A 27,889-nucleotide genomic window follows, 5' to 3' on the forward strand; every position below is an offset into this window, starting at 1 on the left:
CCTAAGTGGACAGTTTGATTTCACAGAAGTGTGATTGACTTGGAGTTACATTGTGTTGTTTAAGTGTTCCCTTAATTTTTTTGAGCAGTGTATTTATATACTTATTCCATTCCTTTACTTAGATTTGTGTGTATTAGGTTTTTGTTGTAGAACTGTTAGATGTTACTTGCTAGATATTCGTGCACTGTCGGAACTACAAGCACAAGCATTTCGCTACACTCGCAATAACATCTGCTAACCATGTGTATGTGAACAATACATTTGATTTGATTTGACATTTCCAACCCCTAAACTCCGTATTTTCCGCTGGCTGCCCCACCACCACCACAGAAAGCACTGAGCTAGGCTGAAACACCTGCATTTTGGAGCTGCCTTACTCAAAAAAGCAAAAAAGAGACCATGTTTGTATGTGGCTTTATTGACCCAATGATTTTTTTAAACATTGTTTGCAAACTGATATGTGACACGTATTAATGACAAAATAACATGTGAAACAGGCAACAACATCAAAAACAATGTATTTATTTATTTTGCTAAACAGGTGGGGCTCTGAATGTTTTGGTAATACACCAAACATACTGCAAAACATTCAGATACAGCACATACATTGCTTCTCTGGAACTGAGTCCTCCTCTTCAGTTCTCTGGAACATAAACATTTACCTGGATTGGATTGGGCTGAGAACTACCCACCCACCCTTCCTCTCTCTGTCAGCGCTACCCTATAAAAGCAGAGACATCTCTCCACTCTGCACTAGAACACCTGATTACTACAACCTTCAAGCGCACCTCTGCACCGAGGAAGAACACACAGACACAGGTAAATACATTATTTTAAATACATGCCTAAGGTTTAGGTTTTAAAATCACTATTGGCCTCATGATAATCTCGGCCCCAGGCCTAATTGCTACAGAGAGCTTTATGGTGACATGCACTACCAGTCAAAAGTATGGACACACCTACTCATTCAAGTTTTTTTTTTTTTTTTTTTTTACATTGTAGAATAATAGTGAAGACATCAAAACTATGAAATAACACATATGGAATCATGTAGTAACCAAAAAAGTGTTAAACAATTCCAAATATATTTTATATTTGAGATTCTTCAAATAGCCACCCTTTTCCTTACTGACAGCTTTCCACACTCTTGGCATTCTCTCAACCAGCTTCATGAGGTAGTCACCTGGAATGCATTTCAATTAACAGGTGTGCCTTCTTAAATGTTAATTTGTGGAATTTCTTTCCTTCTTAATGCATTTGAATCAATCAATTGTGTTGTGACAAGGTGGGAGGGGGGGGGAGGGGTTTACAGAAGATAGCTCTATTTGGTAAAAGACCAAGTCCATATTATGGCCAGAACAGCTCAAATAAGCAAATGATATTATATTTGTTATTTATTTAACCTTTATTTAACTAGGCAAGTCAGTTAAGAACAAATTCTTATTTACAATGACGGCCTACACCGGCCAAACCCGGACGACGCTGGGCCAATTGTGCGCCACCCTATGGGACTCCCAATCACGGCCGGTTGTGATACAGCCTTAAAAAGTTCTATATATATGACTAAGCTAAATCAATGATTTATTAATTTTTTTTGCACACCACCACCTTTTCTCAATCAGGGGACTAAACTATTATCTATTAAAAGTATTGTTTGTTTTTTGTCTCTTTTTCCATATTGTCTTTCCATGTATTTTTTCTTATTTTTCCTCCAATCATAGTAAGACATACAGTACATGTGTTTAATACATTGGACAGACTTTATAAATAAACATCCCACAATAGCAAGTAAGAGCTAAAAGTTCCTGGTCCCCCAGATTATCCTCTACTCTTCACCCAGATCTCCCAACCCCCATCAGCCCACTGCCCCAGTGTGATTGACACACAAAAACAAATAAGAAAAACTAAAAGAACAGTAACCCTCACAAAGTACAAAAACACATTGTTATGATGAGTTTCTTTATAATATAATATAATAATATGCCATTTAGCAGACGCTTTTATCCAAAGCGACTTACAGTCATGTGTGCATAAATGTTTACGTATGGGTGGTCCCGGGGATCGAACCCACTACCCTGGCGTTACAAGCGCCATGCTCTATCACTTGAGCTACAGAGGATGCAAGAAGGAAATAAAGAAGGCAAGAAGGCAATAAACTCTTAGATGGAGAGTTGATACAATGTATTTAATATACGGTACCGGATTCAGCATAGCAATCTGCACGTGGGTTGCATCTTACTATCCAAACTACTAGACAATGGAAATATCTTAGTTTATATAGCCCTTTACACATTTCTTCAACAACTTCTGGTAACCATCAGTTGGCACTCCCCACCCTGATGTTATCCCCTTGTACCCCAGGTAGGATATTCCATCTATCAATCATTCTAAGATAAACACCAGTGAGCTCCCTAGACATCCTGGAATCCTTGGCATTCGGACTTTGTGGCACCAAGAGTGACCTATCTACTGGATTTAACCTCGTCCCTAAAACCATGTGAAAACACATGATATCACACATTTAAAAATAAATTACACAAAGAAACAAAACTACAAGAATACATAAACTTCAAGTAGAAATTAGTTATAGACAAGAAGGAAATTTTGAGAATTTATACAAAAAATACGTTTTTATTCACATTTTCTATATTATTTTTTCACTGGTTTTTCAAGTAGACAGGCAATACAGTTCAGTTCAACACAGGCACAAAAGGGAAATACAAAATATAAATAATAATTTATAAAAATAAAAAACAATAATTTAAGAATTTAAATATAATAAATAGACTAACAGGGTCCCACATGATTGTATTCATGCTTTATAAACTGGTAAGGGCTTAGCTTCTGAGATGAGTCCAGATGATCAGTACATCTTTCCCACAAGGATCTCCAATCTTTGCAGATGACGTTGTGTCTCTTTCCTGATGAGCTCCCACGCCTGTGCACTGTAGTTCTGAAAAACACAGAAAAATTGAAATATTAGTGGGGTGAACTTTCTTGGCAATATAATGATCATATTGTCTTGAAAGAAAAAGAAAGGATTGGTGCCGTATGTATTAAGCTTCTCAGAGTAGGAGTACTGATTTAGGATCAGTTTAGGCTTTTAGATCATTATAAATAGGAGGACAGAAGAGACCTGAGAGAAGACCTGATACTAGATCAGCAGTTCTTCTCTGAGATGCTTCATACATATGGCCCCAGAACCCCATTTTTTTAAAATGAACACTGCTCCTGTTTATCCTAGCCAAGTTTATATTCATTTGATTACATGTATCAAACACGTTTCCATACGAAATCAAACTCACCATTTTTCTCAGAACCTTCCTATTCAACTTCTTGAAGTACCGTTTCAGTCTCCTCTCAGGTTTCATGGCAGGTGATACCTGTTGGACAAAATTAAACAAAACATTAGCGTGCACGGCAGGAAATGGAAACTTATAGCGTATTCAAGGTTTAAAAAGGATTCTAAAGTTTGTCATTTCCACTTTAAGATATCAAACTTGAATGTCCATTAATTATAATCTACATTTCTCATTGCTGCAGTATTATTTTAGTGATTTTGCAAACTGGCTCAATATCTATAATAACCCATATACAGTGCATTCGGAAAGTATACAGACCCCTTCCCTTTTTCCACATTTTGTTATGTTACTGCCTTATTCTAAAATGTATCAAAGAAAAAAAATCCTCATCAATCTACACACAATACCCCATAATGACAATGCAAAAACAGAAATAACTTATTTACATAAGTATTCAGACCCTTTGCTATGAGACTCAAAATTGAGCTCAGGTGCATCCTGTTTCCATTGATCATTCTTGAGATGTTTGTACAGGTGAAGTCCACCTGAGGTAAAATCAATTGATTGGACATGATTTTGAAAGGCACACACCTGTCTATATAAGGTCCCACAGTTGACAGTGCATGTCAGAGCAAAAACCAAGCCATGAGGTGTAAGGAATTGTCCATAGATCTCCAAGACAGGATTGTGTCGTGGCACAGATCTGGGGAAGGGTACCAAAAAATGTCTGCAGCATTGAAGATCACCAAGAACACAGTGGCCTCTATCATTGTTAAATGGAAGAAGTTTGGAACCACCAGGACTCTTCCTAGAGCTGGCCGCCCTGCCAAACTGAGCAATCGGGGGAGAAGGGCCTTGGACAAGGAGGTGGCCAAGAACCCGATGGTCACTCTGACAGAGCTTCAGATTTCCTCTGTGGAGATGGTAGAACCTTCCAGAAGGACAACCATCTCTGCAGTACTCCAAAAATCAGGCCTTTATGGTAGAGTGGCCAGACGGAAGCACCTCCTCAGTAAAAGGCACATGACAGCCTGCTTGGAGTTTGCCAAAAGGCACCTAAAGGACTCTCAGACCATGAGAAACTAGATTCTCTGGTCTGATGAAACCAAGATTGAACTCTTGGCCTGAATGCCAAGAGTCACATCTGGAGGAAACCTGGCACCATCCCTACGGTGAAGCATGGTGGTGGCAGCATCATGCTGTGGGGATGTATTTCAGCGGCAGGGACTGGGAGACTAGTCAGGATTGAGGGAAAGATGAACAGAGCAAAGTACAGAGAGATCCTTGATGAAAACCTGCTCCAGAGCTCTCAGGACCTCAGACTGGGGTGAAGGTTCACCTTCCAACAGGACAACGACCCTAAGCACACAGCCAAGACAACGCAGGAGTGGCTTCGGGAAAAGTCTCTGAATGACCTTGAGTGGCCCAGCCAGAGCCCAGACTTGAACCCAATCGAACATCTCTGGAGAGATCTGAAAATAGTCCCCCTTGGCGTTTTTCCTATTTTCTTGCATTACAACCTGTAATTTCCCTAAATAAGATCTGGTGCAAACAATTACCTTCAGAAGTCACATAATTAGATTGCACACAGTTGGACTTTATTTAACTAAGTGTCACATGATCTCAGTATATATACACCTGTTCTGAAAGGCCCCAGAGTCTGAAACACCACTAAGCAATGGGCACCACCAAGCAAGCGGCACCATGAAGACCAAGGAGCTCTCCAAACAGGTCAGGGACAAAGTTGTGGAGAAGTTGGCCCTCCTGTAGCTCAGTTGGTAGAGGATGGCGCTTGCAACGCCAGGGTTGTGGGTTCGTTTCCCACGGGGGGCCAGTATGAAAAATGTATGCACTCACTAACTGTAAGTTGCTCTGGATAAGAGTGTCTGCTAAATGACTAAACTGTAAGTACAGATCAGGGTTGGTTCTAAAAAAATATTTGAGACTTTGAACATCTTACGGAGCACCAATAAATCCATTATTAAAAAATTGAAAGACTATGGCACCACAACAAACCTGCCAAGAGAGGGCCGCCCACCAAAACCCACAGACCAGGCAAGGAGGGCATTAATCAGAGAGGCAACAAAGAGAGCAAAGATAACCCTGAAGGAGCTGCAAAGCTCCACAGCGGAGATTGGAGTATCTGTCCATAGGACCACTTCAAGCTGTACACTCCCATTGAGCTGGGCTTTACGGAAGAGTGGCCAGAAAAAAGCCATTGCTTAAAGAAAAAAATACACAAACATGTTTGGTGTTCGCCAAAAGGCATGTGGGAGACTCCCCAAACATATGGAAGAAGGTACTCTGGTCAGATGAGACTAAAATTGAGCTTTTTGGCCATCAAGGAAAATGTCTGGCGCAAACCCAACATCTCTCATCACCCCGAGAACACCATCCCCACAGTGAAGCATGGTGGTGGCAGCATCATGCTGTGCGGATGTTTTGCATCGGCAGGGACTGGGAAACTGGTCAGAATGGAAGGAATGATGGATGGCGCTAAATACAGGGAAATGTTTCAGTCTTCCATAGATTTGAGACTGGGACGGAGGTTCACCTTCCAGCAGGACAATGAACCTAAGCATATTGCTAAAGCAACACTCGAGTGGTTTAAGGGGAAACATTTAAATGTCTTGGAATGGCCTAGTGAAAGCCCAGACCTCGATCCAATTGAGAATCTGTGGCATGACTTGAAGATTGCTGTACACCAGCGGAACCCATCCAACTTGAAGGAGCTGGTGCAGTTTTGCCTTGAAGAATGGGCAAAAATCCCAGTGGCTAGATGTGTCAAGCTTATAGATACATACCCCAAGAGACTTGCAGCTGTAATTGCTGCAAAAGGTGGCTCTACAAAGTATTGACTTTGGGGGGTTGAATAGATATGCACGCTCAAGTTTTCAGTTTTCTTGTCTTATTTCTTGTTTGTTTCACAATTTGTTTTATTTTGCATCTTCAAAGTGGTAGGCCTGTTGTGTAAATCAAATGATATAAACCCCACACAAATCCATTTTAATTCCAGGTTGTAAGGCAACAAAATAGGAAAGATGCCAAGGGGGGTGAATACTTTCACAAGCCACTGTAGCTGTGCAGTGATGCTCCCTATCCAACCTGACAGAGCTTGAGAGGATCTGCAGAGAAGAATGGCAGAAACTCCCCAAATACAGGTGTGCCAAGCTTGTAGCAACATACCCAAGAAGACTCGAGGCTGTAATCGCTGTCAAAGGTGCTTCAACAAAGTACTGACTGTATGTCGCTTTGGATAAAAGCGTCTGCTAAATGGCACATTATTATTATTATTATTATTACTGAGTAAAGGGTCTGAATACTTATGTAAATGTGATATTTCCGTTTTTTATTGTTTTGACATTTGCAAAAACGTCTAAAACACGGTTTTTGCTTTGTCATTATGGGGTATTGTGTGTAGATTGATGAGGGGAAAAAACTATTTAATCCATTTTAGAACAAGGCTGTAATGTCACAAAATGTGGAAGAAGTCAAGGGGTTGAATACATTCCGAATGCACTTCATACGTAGATTTGTTCACATGTACAGTTAGTAGGCTACACCTAAACCAGGGCTCTCCAACCCTGTTCCTGGAGAGATACCGTCCTTTAGGTTTTCACTCCAATCCTAATCTAGCGCACCTGATTAATTAGCTGGTTGATAATCTGAATCAGGTTAGTTACAACTGGGGTTGGAGCGAAAACCTACAAGAGGGTAGCTCTCCATGAACAGGGTTGGAGAGCCCTGACCTAAACAGTGATTATAATTTAAAATAGACTCGTTACTTACACAGGAATTAAGGTTCTCAAATTGGCGTTCAAGAATGTTGAGGAAATCATCCAGGTTTTTCTTATCCCAGGTGACAGCCTTCATATTCCCATCAAACTGTTTTTTGATTTGATAGATGGTCTCGTTCAGGAATCTGACTTTGTCCTCAAACTACACAGGATTATATAAAACTAATATTAGAAACAGTATAGGGTTCCGTTATGGCATCAATATAACGTTGGGTCAAGACCGCTATACCAAAGCATATCAGAACATAAGTCAAAATTCAAGTCTTTACCTCAGCATCATCTATGTGTCTGTAAAGTGATGTTGGGGACAAGACAGGGGCATCCTGCTCTGTAATATCTCCTCCCTGGAAAACAATCAATATAGTATGTTAAGTCACGTGTCAAATACTTCAAGAACAATCAAGACTGACATAAAGTATAGCTTATACTGCAAGTACAGTAGGCCTAATGTAGTTGGTCTCTCTTGAGCTCTCTGTCATTTTAGCCTTAGCGCCCTTTTACTATGGATATTAAAATATAGGCTAACAGTTTTCTAACACAGAGGCTAAACATGAAACGTATTACTATTTTACTTGGTTGGTTGTTTTAGTGTCCTTAATACATGCATTCAGTCTGCTCATTACAGTGTGCTGATAACTCACCATCTGGTCCAGCAGGGAAAGGTATTCTGCGCTCAAGAGTCCGTAGTGGTTTCGGATCCAGTCACAGCACCGACAAACGCGCTGCATACTGCAAATAACAAGAAAAATACAAGTCCAACTCTGCATTGTATACATTGTAAATAGCCGTTTGTTTCGTTGTTAGTTTTCCAGATGAGTTTGAACATCTTGGCTGTGTTAAGTAGTTTTATGTGGAGTTGGGAAAGGGAAAACTGTATGGAGAATTTCCCGTGATCAACCTACCGGAGGCGGGGACTTTCACTTTCCAGACCAGCACATGCAGCCATAGGAATTCCATGCCTGCTCTGTCTTCTGGACGACCAAATCCCAGTAAATCTATACACATTCTCTTTGAAATCAGCGTTGAATGATAGTTGAACCACACGATAAGATTATTCAATTTAGATATTAGGCTATTAGCGAGAATAGGCTATTCACGAGCTATGCTTTCAACTGCTAATAACTTCGCGTGAACCGATAAAAAAGTATGATAATAAAATCGTCGAAGTCGAAATAAAACCCACACTTCTTAAAAAATGTAGCCACATTTATTTAGTGGGTTTCGTTCAAAGTTAGTCCGAAATATTGTTCCGCAGCTCCGGCAAGTCCTCTGCTGTTGCGCTACAAATGAAAAGTGAATGGGAGACGACAGCGTCACTACCCCATCTCTCAACTATCATTTTCACAATGACGTAACCAACTTTCACCCTACTGTTGTCTGCTGGTGATGCAATGTTGACAACCAACGACAACATGATTTGTTGGAACTTTCTATTTGTCATTTTCTTTACAAGGGGAAAATGAAAAATAATATGTGACTATAGTTCCTTGGTATAGGCTACGATATCAGGGATATTCTCCCTATAGAGTGAATGGTTTTTACAGGGCCATAGCCTACTGTTGTGTGTGTGTGTGTGTGTGTGTGTGTGTGTCATAGTGTTGTGCTCGTTTTTGAATGACTATGCAAGGTCAAATCTTGACATTGATTTATTTCCCCCTTTTTCTATATAATATTGGGATTAATTCAGAATGTACAAAGCCTGTAAAACTGTAAAGATCATATACTGTAGGGAAGTGGTCACCAAAACTGTCTGCATGTTCCTGGAGACCAGCAGGAGGAGGTAAATGCTTTTGTTCCAACACCAGGGTCTTGATAAGATGTAATAGGTGGTTTCATCTTGAAATGTCATGTTATAGGCTAAAATATGAGATGTAGCCTAATTATTCTGCTGAGCTCGCATTTATTTATAAAGCGTCTCAGAGTAGGAGTGCTGATCTAGGATCAGGACCCCCTCTGTCCATTCATTATAATCAAAAAGGCTAAACAGATCCTAGATCAGCACTCCTACTCTCTGAGACGATTTATGAATACGGGCCTTGGTGTTATTAGATATAGCCTTAATAGGCCTTATGTATCAAATACATTTAATCTATTGGGGACCAGCCATGAGGATGAATAATAAGGATGAGGATGAATCGTAAGAGAGCTGTGGCTTTCAAGGAGAGGGACACTAATCCGGACGCTTATAAGAAATACCGTTATGCCCTCAGGCAAACCATCAAACAGGCAAAGCGTCAATACAGGACTACGATTGAATCCTACTACACCGGCTCTGATGCTCGTTGGATGTGGCAGGGCTTGCAAACTATTACAGACTACAAATGGTAACCCAACCGCGAGCTGCCCAGTGACGCGAGCCTACCAGACGGACTAAATGCCTTTTATGCTCGCTTCGAGGCAAGCAACCAGTTGTTCCGGACGACTGTGTGATCACGCTCTCCATAGCCGATGTGAGCAAGACCTTTAAACAGGTCAGCATTCACAAGGCCGCGGAGCCAGACGGATTACCAGGACGTGTACTCAGAACATGCGCAGTCCAACTGGCAAGTGTTTTTACTGACATTTTCAACCACTCCCTGACCGAGTCTGCAATACCTACATGTTTCAAGCAGACCACCATAGTCCCTGTGCCCAAGAAAGCTAAGGTAACCTTCCTAAATGACTACAGCCCTGTAGCACTCACGTTTGTAGCCATGAAGTTCTTTGAAAGGCTGGTCATGGCTCACATCAACACCAACATCCCAGAAACACTAGAACCACTCCAATTCGCATACCGCCCCAACACATCCACAGATGCCGCAATCTCAATCGCACTCCACACTGCCCTTTCCCACCTGAACAAAAGGAACACCTATGTGAGAATGCTGTTCATTGACTACAGCTCAGCATTCAACACCATAGTGCTCACAAAGCTCATCACTAAGCTAAGGACCCTGGACTAAACACCTCCCTCTGCAACTGGATCATGGACTTCCTGACGGGCCGCCCCCAGTTGGTAAGGATAGGCAACAACACATCTGCCACGCTGATCCTCAACACAGGGGCCCTTCAGGGGTGCGTGCTTCGTCCCCTCAGGGGTGCGTGCTTAGCCAAGCACGAATCCAACACCATCATTAAGTTTGCACGGCAAGCAGTACCGGAGTTCCAAGTCCAGGTCCAAAACGTCCTTAACAGCTTCTACCCCCAAGCCATAAGACTGCTGAACAATTAATCAAATGGCCACCCGGCAGCTACTTGCTGTTTATTATCTATGTATAGTCACTTTACCCCTACTTACATGCACAAATTACCTTGACTAACCTGTACCCCCGCACATTGAATTGGTACCGGTACCCCCTGTATATAGCCTCGTTATTGTTATTTTATTGTGTTACTTTTTATTGTATTTTTTACTTTAGCTTATTTAGTAAATATTTCTTAACTCTATTTCTTGATCTGCATTGTTGGTTAAGGGCTTGTAAGTAAGCATTTCACAGTAAAGTCTAAACTTGTTGTATTCGGCGCATGTGACAAATATAATTTGATTTGATTTGAAACGGGATACCAAAGAGTCAGAGAGCAATATTTCCCATCACATATATCATCAATTTATTGCCTATAGTTTTAAAATTCTAAGTTTAGGGGTGTGGGGAATTGGAACAGTAGTAAACATGGCAATAACAGTAGCAACAGGCCTGCAGCCACAACACAGGAGCACTGATAGAATTGTTGCTGTGTGGCGATGTCCAATGTGCTGAAGTGGCTGACATCTTCATGCGTTTTAGTGTTATCAGTGATACCTGTCCATGGTGCTGAAACGTCTTCTTATGTCGTCTTTACACGGTGGACGCATTTTGGGGTTTCCCCAGCTGTTTTACAAAAGCTGTGTGATGTCATCAGTTTCACCTGAGTCTTCTCCCAAGTAATCATGCACACCTTTGGCCGACGTATCGAATTGGGTAGGGAATATGTAGTTTGGAGTGCGTTTGTACATTGGGAAGACGTCGCCGAGACATCATAATAGAATGTTGATGTCTGTTCGACGTATAAATGATGTAGAATTTAGAATGTGCAAGACGTCAATGAGCAACCAATGTATACAGGATACATCATGCCTATCCACTAAGCACTGTGCTGTCTGGATCGGCTGTCTTTATTTGGTGTGATTTTTGTGCGGTCCGGACTAAATTTCAACGTCCATGGACAAGTTTGGACAGTACAGTACGGTAGAGAACAGCAGAGTACAGTTCATTACAGTAGACTGTACGGTACAGTACAATACAGTAGAGGACAGTAGAGTACATTTCATTACAGTACAGCGTACAGTGCAGTAAAGTAAAGAAAAGTAAAGTATAATTCAGTACAGTAGAGTACAGCACAGCATAGTGTAGCCTACTGTACTCTAATGTACTAAACTGTTCTGTACTGTACTGAATAAAACTCTACTGTCCTCTACACTACCGTAATGTACTGTTCTCTACTCTACTTTACTTTACTTTACTTTACTCTACTGTGCTCTATTGTATTGAACTGTGCCATACCATACTGTGCTGTTCAAATTTGTGAAACATAGCCTAGATGTCTACGATTGGTTCAGATTTAGTCTGGTCGGAAGTTTACATACACTTAGGTTGGAGTCATTAAAACTCGTTTTTCAACCACTCCACAAATTGCTTGTTAACAAACTATCGTTTTGGCAAGTTGGTTAGGACATCTACTTTGTGCATGACAGAAGTAATTTTTCCAACAATTGTTTACACACAGATTATTTCAATTATAATTCACTGTATCACAATTCCAGTGGGTCAGAAGTTTACATACACTAAGTTGACTGTGCCTTTAAACAGCTTGGAAAATTCCAGAAAATGATGTAATGGCTTTAGAAGCTTCTGATAGGCTAATTGACATCATTTGAGCCAATTGTAGGTGTACCTGTGGATGTATTTCAAGGCCTACCTTCAAACTCAGTGCCTCTTTGCTTGACATCATGGAAAAATCTAAAGAAATCAGCCAACACCTCAGAAATAAAATTATAGACCTCCACAAGTCTGGTTCATCCTTGGGAGCAATGTCCTAACGCCTGAAGGTACCACGTTCATCTGTACAAACAATAGTACGCAAGTATAAACACCATGGGACCACACAGCCATCATACCGCTCAGGAAGGAGACACGTTCTGTCTCCTAGAGATGAACGTACTTTGGTGCGAAAAGTGCAAATCAATCCCAGAACAACAGCAAAGGACCTTGTGAAGATGCTGGAGGAAACAGGCACAAAAGTATCTATATCCACAGTAAAACTAGTCCTATATCGACACAACCTGAAAGGCCGCTCAGCAAGGAAGAAGCCACTGCTCCAAAACAGCCATAAAAAAGCCAGACTACGGTTTACAACTGCACATGGGGACAAAGATTGTACTTTTTGGAGAAATGTCCACTGGTCTGATGAAACAAAAATAGAACTGTTTGGCCATAATGACAATCATTATGTTTGGAGGAAAAAGGGGGTTAATTGCAAGCTGAAGGACACCATCCCAACCGTGAAGAACGGGGGTGGCAGCATCATGCTGTGGAGGTGCTTTGCTGCAGGAGGGACTGGTGCACTTCACAAAATAGATGCATCATGAGGAAGGAAAATTATGTGGATATATTGATGCAACATCTCAAAACATCAGTGAGGAAGTTAAAGCTTGGTCGCAAATGGGTCTTCCAAATGGACAATGACCCCAAGCATACTTCCAAAGTTGTGGCAACATGGCTTAAGGACAACAAAGTCAAGGTATTGGAGTGGCCATCACAAAACCCTGACCTCCATCCTATATAAAAGTTGTGGAAATTGCTCATCCTAATATTTAAATATTTCTTATGTCCATTCTTTTACTTTTACATTTGTGTGTATTGTTGTGTATTGTTAGATACTACTGCACTGGTAGAGCTAGTAACACAGGCATTTCGCTACACCCGCTATAACATCTGCTAAATATGTGTATGCGACGAATTACATTTGTATTGATTAAAAGAGGTTTCAGATGTAGAGGCCACATTTGATTTAATTAAAATATATTTCATCATTACAATAACAAACATTTCGTATCAGGTTGCAATAATAAATACAGTATGCAATGGCCTTTATAAATACAAAAATAAATGCACTAAAACATTGTTACGTTGTGTATAGCCTAAATCAGTCACATAATTATTCAGTATAAAAAATGTTTTACTCCACAGAGTTGTGAATACATTACTACACAATAAATTAATACGTTCAAAAACAAATAAATAAACATGTAAATAAATAGTTGAATAAATAGATATATAAATAATTAATCTCTACACCACACATACATAACGCTCATTGGCTACTTAATGTTGTGTCTAGTCTTCGTAGGTGTGCCAGCACAACTGTCCTTATGTCTTCCCAGCCGCTTGCGCTGTGTTTCTGCATAAATTAAATACAATTGTTAAGCTTTTAGAATAGACACACGTTGTATCATCACAGAAATACATCCAGATTTGGTGAATGTACTCTCTTTGTAAAACAAATGGGTCAACCTACCTCGCGTTTCAAGTAATTGTTAAGGAACTTGAAGTGAAGGCTCATCTTTTTGTTCACTCTTTTGACAGATTTTGATAGTCTAGTTTTCATAGCCTTGAGCTGTTGGAAGAAAATACAAATAATTAATTTAATATTGTGATTTGTTTAACATGTAACCACCTCATATTATAATCGAATAGGATAGGATAATGTTTTCGTTTTGCATCAATGTTAAGAGGCGAAAATCACAAATTACATACGCATTGGTCCAGCTCCGACGTCTGGCGATGCAGGTCATTCATAAACCTGTCAACTCCTTTCTGGTCCCAGGCGGTGGACTCATATTTACCACTGCTGTACAATTTCTTTATAGCGTTCAGAGTTTGCGAAATGAAGACAAGCTGTTCGTCAGCCTAGAAGAAGAGTGATTTGTATTAGTACATGCCTTATGAATTGAGGGCAAATCTAAGAAAATTATAGCAAATTGCATATTCATTATAACCTAATTATATACACTGCATTCGGAAAGTATTCAGACCCCTTCACTATTTCCACATTTTGTTACGTTACAGCCTTATTCTAAAATGGATTAAATATTTATTTGTTTAATTAATCTACACACAATACCCCATAATAACAAAGCCAAAACATGTTTTTAGACATTTTTGCAAATGTATTAAAAATAATAAACAGTTTTTGCTTTATCGTTATGGGGTATTGTGTGTAGATTGATGTGGCCAAAAAACAATATAATATATTTTAGAATAAGGCTGTAAAGTAACAAAATGTGGAAAAAGTGAAGGGGTCTGAATACTTTCCGAATTCACTGTAAACTCTTAGAAAAAAAGGTTATGGACAGAACAAAACCTTCTTTTAAGAGTGTAGGCTATGCATATTTACCTTGAAATTATCGACTTGTCTGTATTGCTTGTCAGGGAAAGTGATCTGAGTTTCTCGAGAGACTTCATGACCCTGAGATGCCAAAAAATAAAAACAAAATATTGTATTATTATTACTGTACATAAAGGAGTCAGGGAAATAAATGAAACATAGCAGCACATGAAATGTTGAAAAGATGACAACAGCCCAATGACCATGAACAAGTGAATAAACATGACCGTATAGCATACCATTTTCTGAAGCATCATTATGGTGTTGTTGCTGAACACTTGGAACATGCTCGGAGACCGAGGCAGTGTCCTCATCCAAGTGCATCCGATGGTTTTATGCCAGGTGCAAATCGTCAGGACCAAGCACATCCAAAGGCTGATTGAACCCATTTTAGCGTAGGTCTACTGTAGTTCTCCGTCTGTCCGCAATCAACGGTGGTGCAATCAACGGTGGTGCACTTCCGAAAGATAGCCTACTTTGTATTTAATAAAATAATGTTTTCCCCAAAGGATAAAGAGATAAAGTGTTCTTCCTGATCGATCAAATTTCTCGAATTCCCGAGTTCTGCCATGCTACAACCTGTGTCGATCATTTATACAAAGATTCTGCATGGTGTTCCGAAAGTGAAAGGTGGAAGTCCCCGTAGACTTTCATACCTGAGAGTATTGTTTTCCGTCTGGAGAAAACGCACCGAAAGGACAGGTGTATCTCTCGAAGAATTGTTACGTTCTTGATTTATTTGCTATTTTATCATGAAATGTTGGCCTATCAATCAGGGGAAAAAAATAGATAAATTGACATGTGAATTCATTTTACTCAGACTGTGGCCTAAATAAATATCACCATATAGAACAAAACTGAGTTTGGCCTTTGACTTCGAAAACAATAGCATTTTATATTGTCTTTGCAAACGCAACACCTTTTCATTTTCACACAGAAACTATTGTCTCCAACTACGTTGTAACCAATTGCTTAAAGGGAAATGGTGGTTTGTGGACCACAACTGCCTATTTAAAGATAGAGATCAATCTTGGATGGGTTCTATCAATTACACACTCAACATGACTTTATTTCGTTTTAGAATAAGATTACATTTAGTATAACATTTCATGGAGAAATTCGTCTTCATTCAACGGTTGCATCGCACCACACAATTGTACAAATTTGCTAGCACAATTCCAACAAATATAAGCTGTGTGCGTGTCTGTTTATTCAAATATTAGACACACTCATAGAAAAGGGTTCTATATAGAACATTTAGGGGTGCCATATATAAAACAAGCAATATAACCCTTTTTGGTTCCATCTAGAACCTTTTTTTCAAAGAGTGCATGGCAATTATACACATAAGTGCCATAATTAATATATTTCACAAAATTACTTATAAAACATGTTTTGATAAACTTTTATGCAAAATTGTACTACAATATGCTACCCTGACACGTGTTTTCTTGGCATTTTTTATTTCTGAAAATGTCTCAGGATGTTGCCTATTTAGGATGCTGCCCTCGCATGCACACGAACTGAAATTCTGAAAGAAAAAACGATAAACGAATATATATATTTTTATCTTAAAAGAAAACATAGCATACATAGGCCTACATCACAGGTATAGGCACCCCTCTCAATCGTTTACATTTAAAACCCCAAAAAGTTAACCTAGGAGATGTTTTACCTCGCGTGAAAGAAAGTCGTCCAGCTGTTTGAGGCAGTTCTTAACCTTGTCTCCAATTCGAGGGTTAAGATGCAGACTCATGTTTTTGACCTGAATTTGTTTTGTAAACATAACAAAAAACTTCAGTATGAATGTCCTTGTGAATACTATTAATAACATGAATTAAACGGATACTATGATTAATAAAGTAATAGCCTACTGTGTAATGCAATGAACATATACAACAACATCACCAAGAACGTACACATTCCGAATAAGTCATATTTTGTCGAGCAAGAAGGATTTGCAGCTCCCCTAGTGTGATGGTATTCCATTTCACAAGTGTCAGGTTTTGCTGGAAGAGCTCACCACCTGTAATGAAAATCACACCCCGTGTAACCATTTAAATCGAAGACTAACACTGAAGTTATCATAGCCACGCATGATGTCTATATTGGCTATTAAGCATCACCTATAATGAAAGCGTTGGACATTAGACCATTATCCATGCTGCCTTTTCGATAGCGCTGGGTCTCCTCCCCGACCACACACAAAACACCACAAAGCCATAACCCATTACTAAATTGTATCTTCTTAAAATGTGATTTAAAACCTAACCCTAACCTTTAACTCACTGCTTACATTGTGCCTAACCCTATCCTTAAATTAAGACCAAAAATCGAATTTTTGTTGTCATGATTTTTTATGATATAGCCAATTTTGACTCTGTGGCTGTGGTAACTAGTGGAAATCCCATTAACGCTTCCACTTTCGAAAACGAAAGTTTTTACATGCCACTGCATTTCGTCATCTATCCCAGCAGGTAGAAAGTTACACTTCACCTTTTTACATGCTGTCCAAACAGGCTCTGCGCAGGCGTCCGCGTGCGCATGTTGAATTTGTGTATCCCCACCAGATGGGTTCATGACATGCAGGTTAAAATACCAAAACCAACTGTGAACCAACAGTACTGAACAAAAAAATGATCGCAACATGCAACAATTTCAAAGATTTTACTAAGGTACAGTTCATAGAAGGAAATCAGTTAATTTAAATAAATGATTTAGGCCCTAATCTATGGATTTCACATGACTGGACAGGGGCACAGCCATGGGTGGGCCTGGGAGGGCAGAGGCCCACCCACTGGGGAGCCAGGTCCAGCCAATTATAACTAGTTTTTCCCCCCAAAAGGGCTTTATTACAGACAGAAATACTCCTAAGCACCCCACTCCACCTCCTCAGATGATCCCGCAGGTGAAGAAGCGGGATGTGGAGGTCCTGGGCTGGCGTGGTTACACGTGGGTTGCGGTTGTGAGGCCGATTGGACACACTGTCAAATTCTCTAAAACGACATTGGAGGTGGCTTATGGTAGAGAAATAAATATTAAATTATCTGGCAACAGCTCTGGTGGACATTCCTGCAGTCAGCATGCCAATTGCACACTCCCACAAAACTTGAGACATCTGTGGCCTTTTATTGTACCCCCGCACAAGTTGCACCTGTGTAATGATCATGCTGTTTAATCAGCTTCTTGATATTCCACACCTGTCAGGTGGATGGATTATCTTGGCAAAGGAGAAATGCTCACCAACAGATATGTAAACAAATTTGTGCAGAACATTTCAGAAAAATATGCTTTTTGATGCGTATGGAACATTTCTGGGACCAACACTTTACATGGTGAGTTTATATTTTAGTTCAGTATATATTAATTTTGGGACAGGTGGAAACACACATGAAACATTCATGGACATTGAGCTAGCTTGCTGTTGCTAGCTAATTTTTTCTGGGAGATAGAGCCCAACAGTGGAGGTGTCATAATACCTATGAACCCTAGCGGCCAAACAGTGAAATGGTTCCAATCATTTTTCCACCATTCATTTTTCCCATAGGGGATTTTAGAAACACTTAAAATAAGGTCTGTGTTTTGTTTAGGCTTACCCTGGCATGAAGTTTTGATAACCATGTAAATCTTTCTCGGACAAGGTGACTTTTAAAGTGTTTTGGGCCTGCACAGAGCATGTGTTTGGTGGTTGCAGCCCTGCTCCACATCTTTATATTAATTTATTAATGTATGCAAATACACCTTCTGTATAGCACAAACAATTTTCTTTATTTTATCACTAAGCGTTTTAAAAATACCTGATATACTAAGAAAATGTATATATGATTGCAAGAACCAAGTACAAGATAACATTTTAAATTATTTGTCTGTGTGCTATAATTCACTCAAGATCTGATGGATAAAAAACAAAACAAAAGTTTGGAGGATCTTCATCCGTTGTACAGCTGTTACATTTATTACAATAGGTTTTTCAACCTTTTAACAATTTGGATGACCAACCTGAGACGGCACACACCTTTTAAAAACAGCACCGCCAGGGAATGAGCCCATGGAGTGGCATCATCAATTCCCACATGACACGCTGAAATAGCTGCCATATACACGTTCAGGGTGCTCGAAAATGTAAATGTCCACCAATGATCTCAGCCAACCAAGGTAGTTTGGGCCAATGGGGAGCCACAAGGATCTACGACCAGTCCTCCGGACACACCCTCTCCAGTGTGGGCTGAATCACGTCCACAGGGGGAAATGCGTAAAGGTGGGTCCGAGGCAAATGGTGCTCTTACGGTGCCTAGTGAAAGTCTACACACCTATGCAAAGTTTTCACATTTTGCTGCCTTAAATTTCTATCTAAAAGGGGATTTATATTGGGATTTTTACGCACTGATCTACACAACCTACTCCACATTTTCAAAGTGAAATAAAAATTATGGAAGTTTTCTGAAATGAATTAAAATTAAGAAACAAAAACTTCTCGATACCTTAGGTCTTCACACCCCTAGCTGTGGTACCTCCAAAGACATCCAGGAGCAAATTTTCTCATAAATAATCACAAAATGTATTGAATCTGTTTGCAAAAGCAACTTCCCCTGTTTCTGTAATGTCAGAGGATAGTGGAGAGTGAATTTCAAACAATGATTATGTCAGGGTTGAGTGTAGAGGTAACGTGGAATCACACGCAGGACACACAGAGATTCGAAACAGATGTCTTTAGTGAAGTCCGAAAATAAAAGCCAAACACGGCAACAGGCCACAGGCGAAACATACTCACACTGGTAAGAACCAAAGTAAATGCGCACAACGTGCAGGACTCTCTCAAACAAAACGAAATACAGAGAGCACAGAACAGCGAACCAACTACTACACGTGACATCGAACAATTACACACAACACCTGACCAAACACAAGATAACTAAATAGGACGCATAATGAACACTTAACAATGAACAGGTGTAACAAACAGACAAAACCAATCAAACATAGAAACATAGAACGGTGGCAGCTAGTACTCCGGAGACGACGACCGCCGAAGCCTGCCTGAACAAGGAGAAGGAGCAGCCTCGGCCGAAACCGTGACAGATTAAACCTCAGAGCCACCAATGAACTTTAAAAGCATGTCTGCGATAATATTTTTGACAGGCAGAGATCAGGTGAGGTTAAGAAATAATCCCAAACCCCTAAATATTTTGAGTATGGTCAAGTATGTTAATTCATCTCTGGATAGTGTATAATAGCAACCAGATACTGCAAAGATCTGGCCATCCTTCCTAAATGAGCTGTGTGAGAGAATAGAAACTCAGGAATATCACTATGATGCTGAAGATTATGTAAAAATAACTACAGTGTTTATTGGCTGAGCTGAGAGAAAACTGTGCATGGATCAACAACATCGCATTCACTCCACATTACAGGCCTGAATGACAAAGTGAAAAGAAGGAAACCTATGCAAAAATATTTCATTCTAAATCATCCATTCAGTTTGCAACAAGGCAGATAAGTAATATTGCAAGACAACATCGCAAATGACAACATTGCAAAATAATTTTTTTGGGGGGCAAATCCAACACAACACATCACAGAGTGAAACTCTCTGTATTTTCAAGTTTTGGGGTGGCAGCATCATGTTATGGGTAGACTTGTCACCAGCAGGGACTGGGAAGGATCAAAATAAATCAGGATCAAAATAAATATGGAGCAAAACCGAGGTAAAAAAATAGAGGAAAACATGCCTTAGTCCTTTGAAGACCTGACACTGCGATATTGTTACATTTTTCAGTGGGACAATTACACACATTTTAAGGCAAAAGACACCAGAATGGTGTCGTGTATTAGGATTATGCCTTTGTTAAATGTTTTTAAGTGGAACTGAAAGAACGTTGATTTTAGTATCAAGAGGGAATGTTTTAGTGTAACGCCACATACAACAGACAGGAAGTGTGTTGTAGACAGGGGATTGGACAGTAGAGGGAGCCACCCACATCTTGGGGAGTTTATATATACTGGGGGAAAAACGAAGAAGAGTCAGGAGCATTCAGATTATTTTGGGACGGTGCTCCTCCAGACACCGCGGGTCTGTAACTTATGCTGTAACCTCGTGATTTTAATAAAAGCCTCTAAACACGGTGCAGCCTAAGCGGACTCCTTGATTGACAGCAATAATTGCCAGCATTCACCCGATACGACAAATGGCGCCCAACGTGGGGCTGGTCTGCATCTCTCCTTTGCTCATTCGTAGCCGCCAGGCTAACTCAAGCTTACTCGGTCTGAAGTCATGACCAGGCAAGGGTGAGTGTTCCTCACAGCTTGGTTTGGATGCTATGTGATTGTACACTGGAGGGATGTACCATTAGGACAGAAATGTGCCTCATGTGGCGTTATTGCTGTCGACTAGGAGGCTGTAATAATATTCTAAAATGTTATTCCATTGGTAACGGCAGATAATTGGAATTTTAGAGCATAAAACGGTAGGAATTAAGTATTGAAGGTGTACAATTAAGGCAGATATGCGCATACATTAGAGCACTGTACCGCTTAAGACCCCGGAGTGGGCCATTTAGAATCTGGGTCTGCTTGGGTCTAATTTCTCGGTGAATTGTCGTTAAGTCCACGGTAGCACAAAACGGTAGGGAAATAGACAAAAAGGAATAAGGGCAGTGCAGGATGCTTATTTGTGTGTGGTAGGCCACAGTTAGCTAAAGGCTAAGGCTAATGTTAATGCTAAATGCTGGAGTGTGGGTCATGCCACATTATACATAGCGGCTAATGCTAATTGTGTTGCGTGCTACATGCTAACGTATCCTTAGAGGGCCATTGCGATGGATTAAAGCCTCTTAAACTTGTTTGTGTGTGTGTGGAATTCAGAGTTCTACGCAAATGTGAGCGCTGTTAAATGTTGTTTGACTATGAGGGGGAAACGGAGGTACAGCAGGACTGTTAACCGTCTATTTGGGGTTGGGGAGAGATGTAAGAATCTCCCTTCCACGGTGAAAAAGTATTTTTGAATGTATCGCGCATGCGTGGGATTTTGCTAGACTGGGCTGCAGGGGGAGACAGGGAGACACAGACGAGGGAACAAAGAGGAGAGATTTTAACACGAATCTTATAGTTTTACAGCGGCTGGTGTTTGAACATGAAACTATTTGTTGAGATGTAGTGAATTTATACATTAAATATATGTTGACGGAGTATAATGAATTAAATTAAATGACGGATTAAAATAAAATAAAAATGTTTTTGAGCGATCTATTTAGTTCTGAGTTCAGTCTTATAGCGAATGTGAACGAAGGAATATTGAATATGGTTGAAATAACTCAGTATTGCATTAACTACTAAAATATTTTTCTGTGTCTGTTCTTCTGTCATGTGAGAGGAGCAATAGGACGATACGACAGGAGAGAGAGAGAGAGAGGGGGTGCTGACGTAACGTCACGTGACGCGACAGAGGATCGAGTCAAGGGGTTTTGGTCCTGGTTTGTTACAAAATCTTCCCCTACAGGATATTTGATGTTATGACAATGTCACATAGGCTTGGCAAATTCATTAAAAATTGCATTTTGGAGGCTATGTGCATCACTTGGGTTAATTACAGATGTGTTGGGAATCAAGGACTGACATTATTCTGTAAATTTAAGATAATTAGGTGATTATAGAGCAAGGGGGTTTATGGGAAGTGTAGTAATAGTAGGGTTAGAAGGCTTTGTTTTTGGGATTGCTTTGAAGTTGACTAACTTACATTTACTTGCATTTGATGGGTTGTGGTAAGATAGCCACCACTAATTGATAAATGGGTAAGATAGGATATATAAATAAAAATTGGTTTTAATTATTCATAATTTTTAATTGATTTTTTTAATTGATTTTTTATTTTAATTAGAAATGGTTTTTGATAAAAAAAATTAATTCAATTTTTTCATATTCATATTTTGGTTGATTGATTTATAAAAAAAAAAAAAAAAGTTTAGGTTTATATTCATAATTAAAGGGGGGAAGCCATAGGCTATACAGGCTAAAATAAAATAATTCACGATAAAGGAATATAAAAGGGTTGTTACAATGGGGAAAAACGACATCAAGGCTATAAAAGTCATTACACCGGTTGATATAGTACGAAATGGTAACCCTTTAACTAAAGTATTGCTAGGTTATCCGGCAAATGAAACAAAAGTTGCCCTTCATTCTCAAACGAAAACTGATAAAAGATTCCAGCGATAAGATAAACAACGGTATAGAGAAGGCGACAGGAAAACTAATGGCAGATGTTAGTACACCTTTCTCACATACGGATTCAGCAAAAAGACACCCACCTTACGAGAAGGAAGTAGAGCTTAGGGATGTTTATCCTCAGCTTCCAGTGATCATCCAGCAGGGTGATTGTTGCATCAGAGATGAAGATGAAGATGAATAATAGATAGAGGACAAGCAGAAACGACAATGAAGATGAATCCAAAACTCCAGAAGTAAGAAAAACCGAGATGTTTGGAAACTAAGAGAAGAATGAGGTTCGAGTTCAGATGAAGACAGCGATAAAGAGGAGACTAAAGGTGCTGTGTATTCAAAAGGAGTTTGTCCTACAAGGACTGGCACAGAAGAAAAGTAAGAAGATGATGGAAGATTATATTTTGAGGACAGAACTTAGAATATAAGCTTTTGAAGAATCCTGATATGTCAACAGCAAGAAAGAACAGGATCAAGAAACTCTCAGAAAACTCAATCATACAACTGGTGGAGAAGGAGAAGAGAAGCTTTGGTTATGAAGAATCAAAGTGAACCAAATCAACAATCACTGTTACAGCTTCAACTGAACAATATCAAATGCAATTGTACCAGCCAAGGGGGGTACCAGGTGTTCCATATCCACAGCCAGTTTCTGGACAGACACAGAATTGGAGAGGAAGAGGAAGAGAAGGCTTAGAAGGAGGAGGAAGATTTCAGCTACACTTCCAGCAACTTTCAGAAGACTGTTATAATTATGGACAGATTGGTCACTTTACCTGTGAGTGCAACAAGTCAGGAGGAAACAACAGAGAACATTTTTAAGGAAGATACAGGGGCCAGTCAAGATCACCTGTTCTCCAGGTGAACCCTAAGGATTCTAGAGTGCCTAGAAGATACGAAGGGGGGTGTCAGCTGATAGCACCGATTAGAGAAGAAGAGAAAATATCTAACAATTGAAGTAAAACCAGAGGACTATGAGAAGTGATGGTGAATAGTGGAAAAGCTTTTATCTGTGTTCAGCCTAAAGAGGTTAAACATCTCACTATGTAAAATTAACTAATTGGGATAGGGATTTGAGGTAGTGTAGTGTATTGAAGATTATGATGGTGCTAAATGTTTTTCATGACGAAATGGAATGCTGGTTGTTCAGGCCAGAGGGGGGATGTTTTATGATGTTATTTGAAATGTGCCGCTTGGAGGGTGACGCCCGAGGGGAGACTGGTGATTGGCCAGAAGAGGGGGTAACCCTTATTTTGGTATTGTCTATATAAGAAGGGTTTTAGACAATAAACCCCAGAGCAGCCATTAGAATTGGGGGACACTGCTCTCCAGACCTCGCGAGTCTGTTACTCATCCTGAAGCTTGTGGTCTGAATAAACCTTATGATCAACGTTCAGTATGAGCAGACTCCTTTTGTTCATCAGCAATAATTGCCACCATTCATCCGATACGACAAATGGCGAGCTTGCCAGGAGAAGGTTATGCAGTCCTTCTTTGCTGCATTTGGAGTCGCCAAACTAACTCAAGCTGACTTCGGTTTGGAGTCATGACCCGACTACATACAGCTAAGTTGTTGGTTTTGTTACTGCTTGTGTACACTGGAGGAGTGTACCATTACGACCGTGTTTCGGGTGGCGTTATGGCTGTTGACTAGGAGTCTGAAAAATTTCTAAATTTGGTTGATGGGTAAACGGGGAATAATAGCATGTTTAGGACAATGGATTGGTAGAGAATAAATGTTGGAAGACGTCTGCATAGTTAGGGCACCGTGAATACGGAAAAGACCTCGGACCGAGGCGATTCTTTAGGAATGGGCCATAAAATCCTTGCAACGCGTTAGGTGGTGTAAGGTTGATTCTGGGAATTATTAAGCTGGACGAATTATATGCATGTTATATACTCATCGTATGGTTGACGAACTATAATGCATGGGGTAACCTCTCTATGATTATCCAGAACTTACGGCAACAAAAAGTTAGACGGAGATAATTGCGATGATGATGATTTGGCCACGGTGCGGGGTTTTCATTTGTATAGCTAGTAGGCCGCAGTTAGCTGGAGGCTAGGGCTAATGCTTGATTGTTTCAGGCCACGTGGTACATTGTTGCTAAGGCTAATTTTTGTAAGGCTAAAGTGTGAATCATGCTACATTCTACATGGTGGCTGAGGTGGATGCTAATGCTACATGCTAATTGTGTTTTGTGTCGCAGTGTACCTTAGGCTAAGCTAAATGCTAATGCTACATGCTAATTGTGTTGCATGCTACATGCTAACGGATATCCTTAGAGATTCCATTGCGATGGATTAAAGTCTCTTAAACTTGTCACTGTCTGTAAGTCAGGTTGTATGTTTTGTGAGCGCTGTTAAATGTTGTTTGACTAGGAGGGGAACGGAAGGTACAGCTGGACTGTTATCCGTTTAGTGGAGGTGAAAACGTGTTTTTGATTGGATGTGCGCATGCGCATGATCTTACGGGGCTAAAACTACAACATGTGGTTATGTGCTAAGCCTACAAAACACGGCATTATGGGTAAGGGTCATAGGTCCCATTTGGGGGGTCTGAAGGGGAAAATAGCCACCGAATAGAGAGATTTTGGAAAGAATCTCCTAGGTGTTAAACGGCTGTTATTCGAACGTGAAACTATTTGTTGAGATGTAGTAAATTTATAAATTAAATATAGGATAACGGATTATAATAGATTGAATTAAATTAAATTAAATGACGGATGAAAATAAAATTTAAAATGTTTTTGAGCGATCTATAATTCGTCCTGAGTTAAAGTCTTAGAGCGAATGTAAAACGGACGAATATTGAATGTGGATAACTTGGTTAATTGCATAAACTGCTGAAATCTTGTGTGTTTCTATGTTTTTTGAAATATGAGAGGAACATGGAACGGCGAGGCGAGACGAGAGAGAGAGGAGGGGCTGACGTGTGCGTGGCGTGACGTCACATGACGTGACATCACATGACGCAGCAGAGGATCAGATATCAGGCTAGGTTGCAACATTTTCCAATTTAAAGAAATGTGATAAAATGACAATTTTGCATAGGCTTGGCAAATTCTATTTCAATAAAAGTTACATTTTGGAGGCTATGTGCATCACTGGGCTGGATTACAGTTCGATTGGAAATCAGGTACTGACATTATTGTGCAATTATGATACTTGGGGTTTATATCATAGGAAGAAACAAGGGGTTATGGGGATTGTAGTGTTGTAGGGGTACAGCCTTTTGTTTTGAGGATTATAATCTGAATTTAGGTACTTGCATTTGATGGGTTGTGGTAAAATAGCCAACACTAATTGATAAATTGGTGATATAGGAATAAAGAATTGGTTTTAAATTATTCATAATTTTTAATTGAGTTTTTAAGTGGTTTTTTATTTTTAATTAAATGGTTTTTGAATAAGGCATTTAATTGAATTTTTTAATATTCATATTTTTTTTTTTTTTTGGGGGGGGGTTCTTAGGGTTATATTAATAATTTAAGGGGGGAAGCCATAGGCTATACAGTCTAAAATAACATAGTTCACAATAAAGGAATATAAAAGGCTTGATATAGGGGAAAATTGATTAAAATAGTCATTTTTTAATCAAAGTAGGGTTAGAGAGTAGTGTTAGAAAGACTAATGGCAGATGTTAGTACACCTTTCTCACATACGGATTCAGCAGAAAGACACCCACCTTACGAGAAGGAAGCTTTCAGTGATCATCTAGCATGGTGATTATGGCATCAGAGATGAAGACGAATACGAGCAGAAACGACGATGAAGATGAATTCAAAACTCCAGAAGGAAGGAAAACCGGGATGTCTGGGAACTTAAGGAGATGAGGATGATGAAGATGAGAGTGATTGAGAGAGGTCATGGGTGGATATGACTCTGTGATCAGAAGGAAGTTGGCAAGAGAGAAACGAAGAAGGATACACGAGATTTAATCTCTGATGAAAGTTGAACGAAGAAGGGGACAAGAGATTCGAGTTCTGATGAAGAAAGCGATGAAGATTTGGAGATGAAGGGTGCTTTATGTTCGAGAATTTTATCCTACAATGACTGGCAAAGAAGAAATAGAGATATAGACCGATGCTTATCATGCCTGGATAAAGCAAATAGTTTAGAAGTAACACAGTTGAAGATACAGAAGAGGAGAAACTGCTGAGAGGATCCCAAGAATTGGAGAAGAAGAAACTCTGAAAACTCAATCATACAACGGGTGGAGAAGATAAGTTTTGGTTATGAAGAATCAGAGTGAACCAAATCAACAATCACTGTTACAGCTTTAACTGAACAATATCCAATGCAATTGTACCAGCCAAGGGGGGTACCAGTTGATTCATATCCAAAGCCAGTTTCTGGACAGACACATAATGGCACCTGTTAGTGTCTAGAAGATCCGGAAGGGGGGTGCATTGCTGAGAGCCTCGATTAGAGGAGAAGAGAAAATAGCTAACAGTTGAAACAACCGGCCATTAGAAGTGATAGTGAATAGGGGAAAAACTTATTTGGGTTTAGGCCTAAAGAGGTTAAACATCTCAATAATTGATAACGAATTAGGATAGGGATTTGAGGTAGTAAAACAGTTAATCAAAATAGACATACTAATATTAGAAGATACTGTTATTGCAGTGTTGGGAAGAGAATTGAATTGTACAATAAGATGTACACTAGACTGTCTATTAAGACAATCTGTCTGAAAAGTTAAAAGGGGTGATTATTATTCTGGGTTACATTCTTACACTAAGGGATTTCAGGCTAGGCTAAAAGGTGGTTAGTCGTTTTGCCAAGTCTGTGTGTAATGAGTCAGAAGCAGGTGGGGAACTTTCCCAATCACATATTCTACAAATTTGGTGGTAAGGGATTTTGTGAAAATCAGGGGAAAAGGTTTTAAATGTTATGAGAGAAAATATTAGATTAAAATAAGTTAGGAGTAGATTAGGGTTGGAAGAACTCTGAGACAGTAAGCTAAGTTTCAAAGTTAGTAGTAAGACAGAGAGAGAACAGTGAGGAAGGACATTTTAAAGTTTAGTGGGAAGATAGGGGAGGAGTTTAGATCGGTTAGGAGCAGATGCATTGAGAAAGTATGTGTTGCTGAATGATAAGAGAAGATTGAGGGTGATTGAGTATCTATATTTACAGTTTCCAGCAGGGAGATCAAGGTCATTATAGGTG

General features: G+C 39.7%; 2 protein-coding genes across 3 annotated transcripts; both read right to left on the bottom strand.

Annotated features, from left to right (window-relative positions):
• Window positions 1-2,278: 2,278 nt before the first annotated feature.
• LOC311101031 (interferon a3-like) lies at window positions 2,279-8,355 on the bottom strand. Of its 2 annotated transcripts, XM_084142043.1 has the most exons (6): window positions 8,002-8,355; window positions 7,741-7,828; window positions 7,369-7,443; window positions 7,092-7,241; window positions 3,306-3,383; window positions 2,279-2,953 (listed from the first exon to the last, which is right to left on the bottom strand). In XM_084142043.1, the coding sequence occupies exons 1-6, from the start codon at window positions 8,043-8,045 to the stop codon at window positions 2,864-2,866; spliced, it is 525 nt and encodes a 174-aa protein (XP_083998169.1). In that variant the 5' UTR covers window positions 8,046-8,355; the 3' UTR covers window positions 2,279-2,863. The 2 variants fall into 2 exon arrangements, with proteins under 2 accessions (XP_083998169.1, XP_083998168.1); XM_084142042.1 differs by lacking the exon at window positions 8,002-8,355 and having other exon boundaries at window positions 7,741-7,910.
• A 5,074-nt stretch (window positions 8,356-13,429) lies between these two features.
• LOC311138894 (interferon a3-like) lies at window positions 13,430-14,892 on the bottom strand (the record flags this gene model as incomplete). The annotated part of the gene is made up of 5 exons (XM_084173685.1): window positions 13,430-13,516; window positions 13,634-13,732; window positions 13,873-14,025; window positions 14,513-14,584; window positions 14,743-14,892. 5 exons carry the CDS (start codon window positions 14,890-14,892, stop codon window positions 13,430-13,432), a joined length of 561 nt encoding a protein of 186 aa, XP_084029811.1.
• Between the last annotated feature and the right edge of the window lie 12,997 nt (window positions 14,893-27,889).

Source organism: Coregonus lavaretus (assembly GCF_964263955.1).
Source record: "Coregonus lavaretus genome assembly, chromosome: 2".
NCBI lineage: Eukaryota > Metazoa > Chordata > Actinopteri > Salmoniformes > Salmonidae > Coregonus > Coregonus lavaretus.